The sequence below is a fragment of the Apaloderma vittatum genome, unplaced genomic scaffold (genome assembly GCF_000703405.1).
Source record: "Apaloderma vittatum isolate BGI_N311 unplaced genomic scaffold, ASM70340v1 scaffold11591, whole genome shotgun sequence".
Taxonomy (NCBI): domain Eukaryota; kingdom Metazoa; phylum Chordata; class Aves; order Trogoniformes; family Trogonidae; genus Apaloderma; species Apaloderma vittatum.
In genome coordinates this window covers 5,565-13,370 of record NW_009698541.1, presented here as the reverse complement: position 1 = coordinate 13,370, position 7,806 = coordinate 5,565, and the positions used below count along the sequence as shown (strand labels likewise).

General features: G+C 40.1%; 1 protein-coding gene across 1 annotated transcript in view; it reads right to left on the bottom strand.

Annotated features, from left to right (window-relative positions):
- Positions 1-472: 472 nt before the first annotated feature.
- The window catches only part of FAN1 (FANCD2/FANCI-associated nuclease 1), a gene marked incomplete at its 3' end in the record, with an annotated part of 12,403 nt that continues 5,069 nt past the window's right edge, over positions 473-7,806 (bottom strand). The window contains exons 4-10 of the mRNA XM_009878067.1: positions 7,772-7,806; positions 6,625-6,858; positions 6,003-6,134; positions 4,718-4,826; positions 3,868-3,987; positions 1,545-1,709; positions 473-641 (exon numbers count right to left, since the gene is read on the bottom strand). The exon at positions 7,772-7,806 is cut by the window's right edge and continues 6 nt beyond it. Coding sequence (XP_009876369.1) covers positions 473-641; positions 1,545-1,709; positions 3,868-3,987; positions 4,718-4,826; positions 6,003-6,134; positions 6,625-6,858; positions 7,772-7,806 — 964 coding nt within the window. The remainder of the gene's footprint in view (positions 642-1,544; positions 1,710-3,867; positions 3,988-4,717; positions 4,827-6,002; positions 6,135-6,624; positions 6,859-7,771) is intronic.

Here is a 7,806-nt window from a genome sequence, read left to right as displayed (position 1 = left end):
AATGTAATGTAATGTAATGTAATGTAATATATATAAATATAAAATATATTTCCTATACGTCACATATTATATAGTAATAAGAATGGGTAGTATGTAACATATAGTATATAATACATAACAGATACCATAATAGTGTAACTACTTAAATATTTAATATATAATTACACATAGTTTTATGTATTTATAGTCTATATTTGCATATGGATATAAATTTACACATGTTCAATATTATTTTATGTGCTGAATAGATGTCTACTATACATTATCTCTCCTATATCATGTATATTTAGATTATTTTCTATATTACAGATGATAAAATATAGTAAACCATGATACATATTTATAGCATATAAATGGTCTAATGAAATCAGCTAAAACTGATCTTTTAACTACACCGCTTAGTAAACGGGCTCTTTACCCCCCCAGTTATTTCACTGTAGTGAAAAGAAAGAAAATAAAAAGTTCCTGTTACCCTGATCAAAACCATTCTGCTTGTAATGAGTCAGTGCCAGCTCCTCCACGGAGCACATGACTGTGGATACGCTGAAGTCTTCGCCTCCTTCTTCTTGACCAATATCCTCCATTAGAAAGACAGATTTGCCCATTCCCATCTGAGGACACATCTTGCCTTTGATGGTAACCTGAACACACGACAAGAAGGAGTTACTTGCCAGCATCACGTAAAAAGTTTAAGCCTAGGTATTCGAATCTCTCCTAAACCACACCTTTCTCCTTTTCGGTTTTCTTAAAAGCAAAACTGGACTTCCAAAAATCAACTGAATAGAATTTAACCTGCTGGCCCCCTGAAATCAGCCTGCTTAGCTTTTAGAAACCGACCAATTTTTCAGATAAAAAAATGCCCACGGAGACTGATTCCGGACTCAGCAGGGCTGTACACGGCGACGAGGCCAAGAGGGAAAGCAAGGCTCTGCTCTGACTTTGCCCAGACGCAATTCTCTTCGTGACAGAAGGGAAAAGAATGAGTTCAAAAAGCCCAATTCCTGTACGATGTGAGTGCGTCGTATCTCACACTTGCACAGCATGTATTTAGAGTGCCTGACTCCCAAAGCTTACTAAACCAGCCTTGCATTTTTTGTGCCATTAATCTAACGCCGACAACATGCTAAGGCTATTATTCTTTTTTCTCAAATGCAGAATGCTTGCCCCGAGGACGCCGAGGCAGCGCACGGATTGGATCAGCCTCTTCAGAAGGAAAGGTTTGGGTAGCGTTGCTGGTAAATTAATGGAGTTCAGAGCTGATCAGATACGTAACACGTATTCAGTAAAGCAATACAAATTAAATCAGTCTACAGCCAACTACCTTCAGCTAAGAAGCTGATCATATTAAATAAGTAGAAATCTTTGCTTAGAAGAGGCTTTCGCTCCAGAAACACATTTGTATTCATTTTCCTGCAGCACAGAGAAGCCAGAGGCTGGTGCACAGCACGTTAACAACAGTCTCCCAGAATATTTTTTTCTTGCCAGAAGGAAAAAGACCTCCTGAGCCGTTATTGCTCAGAAACCGCCCTGGCAACTTTACCTACATGTGTCACATCCTCCACGGTTACGACAGGCAGATCATCCAGCTGGCATCGGAACTGCTTGCAGCTCGGCGAGTCTCTGATACGTAGGGCCCGCTGGTAGAGAGAGAGGCGGTGCCCAGTGCGGACAGACGGGTCTGCCAGCCCCTTTCTGATGCAGTCGATGGCCTAGCAAAGAGCAAGGTCACACACAACAATTTAGAAAGCCCAAAAGACCAACTGATGTACAGAGCACAAAAATGCGCACAGTCATGTAGCGAAGCTCTACCTAATAAGCAGTCTTCTGCACTCGCAGGCTTCTAGATTCAAATTTGCACTAGTGCAGTGAAATTACTCCATATTTGTACTCATATCGATGTAAGATGAAGAAAGTGTAAATTCTACATAAGTGACGAGAAAAAAGAATTGGTTCTAAGGTAAATCAATTTAATATTTTTAAGAACGTTTCTTAACAGCATGGAATACAGAAACAGGAGGACCGGTTGTGTGACAATGGACCTAGGGAACAAACGTGAGCTCAAAGCCCGACTGCACTGAAGGGCATCCAGGGTTAAAGATGAACTCAGAAAATTAATTCAAAACATGGTTTCGACACAGCCTCTTTCTGTGACTTTAGGAAGGCACTTTGTCCTAATTTATAAATATGGATCCTCTAGGTTCCAAAGACTAACGCTTCCTTTACACAGCTTCTAATTTCAAACCTGGAAGAAGCTTGATATGGGGGTAACACGATGCCATTACTTCCTTTTAATAGACTTAGAGAATTAAAATGCAACACAAACTACACACATTTTAATCCTAATTCTCAATAGCCTTAGTGAGGCATGGAAGCAACGCCAAGGAAAAAAAAAGTCATTTTCTGCTTCTTTTAAGTAACTCTACAACTGCTACCGTTCCTGGACTTAACACTTCTTTTAATCTTTATTTTTCAATGCCAAATTAGTCAGGTATCTTAGGTATGTTTGATTAGCTTGGTTTTCTTTGTCTTCTGGTTACAAGTTGGTTTTGTCTGCTTATACATCACTGTGACCTAAGCAGTCTTAGAGAGTTTCATTTTCAATGAAACAGTAGTTCTCCTTCGTACATACCAGGCAGGAAAAATTAACACAACCTCCTTAGAACTCCTCACACCAGCAGTTGTTTTCTCGCACAGAAAATCTACAGAACTGCAACTGAGCCCTCAAATGAGTTAGGCAGTGGCTTCTACACCTTGTGGCTCTTGAAAAGAAAGCCTATGAAAAGCTGGTGTTGGTTCACAAGGAATTCAAAGGCACAACCTGGACCACAGCTTGCAGTTTGCTCTGGTTCTTTCCTATCCTGCTGCAGAAATCTTTCCAGACGTGCCAGAGAGCTCTACGGAGATTTCCGATAATCCTTGCACACAATCTTTGCCATTCCCACATGGTTACTTTTCACATATTTGGCTACACACCAGCTAATGACTCAGGAAACTCCGAAGCCGCTCACCGTGTACACGATACTTCTAAAAACCTGAGCTGCATCCTTCGTATTTGAGATCTGGCAAGTTCACTGTACAAAAAAAAAGTTTTGCTTGTGCAAACACATTCCTACTGGCGCGTGTGTCGCGCTGCAAGGGAAGAGGGCAAAGCTTCAGCAAAAGTTTAGATTACTTCAAAACCTCTTCTCACCTGCTCTGCCTTCCCAAGAGAACTGAACAGATCAGGATCAACACACACTATCTGAAACCATTAGTGTTATCCTTAACCAGTCTTAAGGTGTAGTCAGTTACGGTTTCTCCTGCAGGACCACAGAAATAGTTTAAATTTGCTCTTAAAGACTGACAATCCTGCCAGAGCTCTGTACAAGTAACAGATTAGAAAGGGGCTGTCCACTGCTTGAGCCTTTACTGTAGAAATCACACACCAAAACTGGTCCAGATACAGGAGACAATATTCTCACTACTGGCAACAGTTAGTCAAGGATTTTTTTCTTTTTTTTTTTTTGGTTTGACAACATTAAAAACTTCCTCTGAGACATGTATGCTTTTTTCATTATAGATAGGACCTTGTCATCACCTAGCTTCAGAAACAGGAGTGTTTACTGCAAGAAATTTCTCCACTTCTCACGTTATTAGTCAAATTTGTAAGGCAGAACAGCAAGGAAGGTGCTGCCTCACAGTGCCATACAATCCCTCATGACAGGGCAACCAACACTCAACACCAGGAAACACTGGTTGCCTGACCTTGGGATTCCTGCATCTTTTAGGAGAGCCTATCCCGCTGTTCTTGCCAGATGAAATATTTTTTAAAGTATGTTTTCAGACTGCAGTGTTTCCAGCTTTACACCAACGCAGCTGGGAGGATACCTTCTTAGTGTTTTTCAAGTGCTGATGCAAATTCAGAGCTAGACGGTCCCACCATCGCCCTCTGCTGTCAGTACAATACACATCCTGAGAGAGCAGAGCCTGCAGCTCCTGCACCGCTTCCTGCAGCAACGGGATTAGATCTTGATTAATTGCGTTAGAAAAACAAGATGAACTTTCCTCATGCAATTAGCTCATCACTCTCCCTTCTGATCACTGGGTACTACAAAACTTTGCCTCTACCCAACTCAAACCTCATCTTTACTCAACGTATTCAGGTGCACGGGCATAGCTTAAAAACTCTACAATATTTTTATGTAAACTTAAAAGGTTAGCTGCCAAAAATACAGTACTTTCGTCCTTTCTCCATTCCTTATTATGTAAGAAAAAGACATGAATATTACTTGCTGCCTTTTTGAAAAGGCAAAGTCTTTTTCAGAATAATCTGGTTTGCTGTAATGTGTAAGACAGAGGCGGTTGGAGATGTGAGCTCCTCAAGTGAAGAGGCAGGGACTTCATAGAAGAATTTTCTTCTGGGATTTTCTTATCTAAAAGCAATAACTAAATCTACCAAAACACAGATATCTTTAAACAATGGAATGAGAATGCCTCAGCAACAGCCTTCTGGTATATTAAATAAGGTGTATCTAACAAAACATAAGCAGAAAGCAAAACAATTTAACACTTTCTAAAGCAGCAAGAAAGAAAAGTCCTTTTTCCTTAAAAGTAACCTATTAAGAGAGCTGTAGCAAGTCCTGGAAAATATTATTGCCATTTTCCAGCCACACCAGAACTGTAAACTGACACACAATGTCACACTAAGTACGTATTCCTGTTCACTTTGTCACTTTACCTTATACCTGTGAAGTCTCTGCAATGTTTCAACACCTTGAGAAAGGATTCTTGTATACACCCAGCCAACTGTGAAATGTCGCAGATACTCCGGTAAAGCTCTGTGGTAACTGGAAGATAAGAACAGCTCAGCTCAATTTAAGGATGACGATTTAAATTCTTCAAGTTCTCTTACTAAGAACGCTTATACCTAAAGCGTTTACAAAAATCAAATTCTTTATATAGAAAAAGTTCACTGGAATGAGCATCCCAGCTGCAAAGTCAAGAACCCAAAGATAAGACAGTAGTTTAGCTGAGGCAGCAGGTGCACGCTGCACTCGCACAGCGTTAGTTTTGTTTCGACAGCAGTGGAATTATTAGTCAGTAAATTTTACATCCCATGCAAACCAATAATTTGTTAGATCGTGCTTTGTTACTGCCGACTTGTTCTCGTGAGTGAGAAGGTTAACTTTAGAAACACAGCTGAACAAAGGAAAAAGGCAAGAACAGACATTTCCTGCCACAGAAGACCAACATCTTTTGGGCAGGCACCTCTACATTTCAAGGCAAAGTCTTTGGAACTTTTAACTGAAATCAAAACAGGTTTTTCCACTGTCTTCAGTGTGAAATGGAATAGTCCTCCAAACGAACCTCTATGAATATTATTTTAAATCTGTTGCCATGAAAATTAATCTAATGCCAAACCCAAGTATTTAACTTTTTGGTGTATTATTAAGCCAGAAAACAAAATAACTGGAAAAAAAAATGATGAAGGATGCTTAAAAACAATTCAGTTCTCAGATCTTTAGTAACGTTTCCGGAATGACATCCACTTAGAAGTTTGAAGAGATGAATGACCCAGTATGTTTTCCTGTCACAATCACAACCTACTTTTGTTGGCAGTGAAATTTAAATTCTGCTTACTGCTATTTGTCTAAGAGCCATAAAAACAAACTATGACAAGGGAAAACAAGGCTCTTGTTCTCCTGCACTGGCACATAGAACAGAACTGGTTTAGTGCTTTAGCTAGGCCTACCAACTTATTCCCAAGGTTTTATAAAAAAGGCCTTTTCACTCACTTAGAAGCTAAACAGCCAACCACGAAGTTCAAAGTTTTCAAGAGCATTAAAGCTTCATAGGCTGGACTTGATGATCTCAGAGGTCTATTCCAGCCTCAACAGTTCCGTGATTCTGTCATTCTAAATTTATCAGGTGCAAATATTATCACTAGCCTGTAAGTCCCTCTCGAAAGGAAAAGTACTAAAAGGAAGATTTATTATACACTGAAGATTGTTTCATGTGACTACCTCAAAGAGGGGTGACGTTTCAGTTTGTTCCAGGTTTCTTTAGCACGTGTGTACAGATGATGAGCTTCCTCCCAGTTCCCGTTTACCACTGCGGTGCCTATATCATTTGACAGATAAGCAGCAGTCGCATACCTAAGGGAAAATAACGTAATAACTGTATTAGGCTCAAAAAGCATTTAGAGTTAAAAGAAATCAATTCCTCTCTACAATATCTCTTAAAAACTCTCTTCCAGTCTCCACAGATATTGAACCATGAAGGCAACTTTACTCTGAATCCTGCAGGATCAGCACATTTTACACTAGCAGAGCACATTTCGTTTAAAAGTCACTTGCGAGCTAAAGAATGTATTTTTTGTTTGGTTTGGATTTCATTCTGATTACCACAGCAAACGAAGAAACAACTTGCATCAGCAGGTGATCATGACGCAAATAAACACGCTATTTTGCTTCAAAATGCAAGCCACCGTGAATTACAAGTCCTACCTGAACACAAAAATGCATTTAAAACCGTTGCAGAAGTGTATTTCTATCTATTTACAGCTGGGGTGCTACAGGATGAATTATTTGCCTACACAAGTAATGGTTTGCTAGAAATAAACGTGTCATTAAAAGCTCCCCCTACCTGATCAGATCTTCTCTGTCCTGGAAGACCTGTGTTTTCCTATTCACAGCGTAACTGGGGAACACCATACGCCCCATGTTCACCATCAGGACTGTGAAGAGCTGGCCTTGACCGGCACTACCAGCTTCTTCATCCTCCATGGACTCAGGCAGTGAAAATAGCAGCAGAATTCGAGAAAACACAGCCCGAGGGCCTTTACAGACCCTGACAGATTTTCCAGCCAGGTCCTTCACCCTGGAAGGATAAATAAAATCCACGTAACAAACGGTTTTATAAACTCACATATACCAAACAAAGCATGAGAATATTCTGTTCTTGAGAATACATAGAGAATACATGGCGAGAACATTTTGTTTTCCAGCCAATTAATGTGTAAACTTGAATTTCCTTTACAGAAGCTGCTTGAGAAACTATATAGGGCCTTTAGTGAAAAGGCAGAGAAATGCATTAACAAATGAAGAGTTTCAGGGCCAAACTATAAGCAGGACAGGATTGGAACTCAGTGCCCTGTTGGTGCAGTCACTGCTGTTGCTATCCCAGGCAGTACCAACAAGCAGTAAGACATGGTTTGCCCCTCAGGAAACCTTCACAGACCACAATTTGAGATCTCTTGTTACTTTTGGTAATGGTTACTAGGAGAGGGTAACAGCGTAAGAAAGCTCATGAAATCCAGAAATTACTTGTACCCTGGCACCCTGGCTACTACTTCACTTCACATTCCTAGATTTTTGGCGGGTCAAGGGCATCTGATGTACGCCGCAGTAATAGCCACAGGAAAGAAAGAACACTTTGTTTCTCGAGCAAACAATCGTTTCCCTTTAAAAATATTGCCCAAAGGGAGGCTCTATGCTGAAGTACAAAGTGAATCATGAAAAAAGAATTATTGCTTCCCTCCAATTCTACTAAAAGAGCTTGCCCAGCAAATAAACACCAGATTGTTGCTTTAAAAGGCAATGCCTTTCCTATGTCTTCCTATGTTTTCCTGCCCTGAATTTGCTTTAATTCAGAAATGTTTCTCTGTATAACTGAGTTACTTTGGACGTCTAATATGTACCCTTTTGTTTGATCCACTGTGAATCAAAATTTAATGCCGTCCTTTGAAGCACAACTTAAAATCACCTGAAAAATTAACTATGAACAGAGTTACCTTTTTAAAATCGCAGTCCCAACACCAGCCTGACT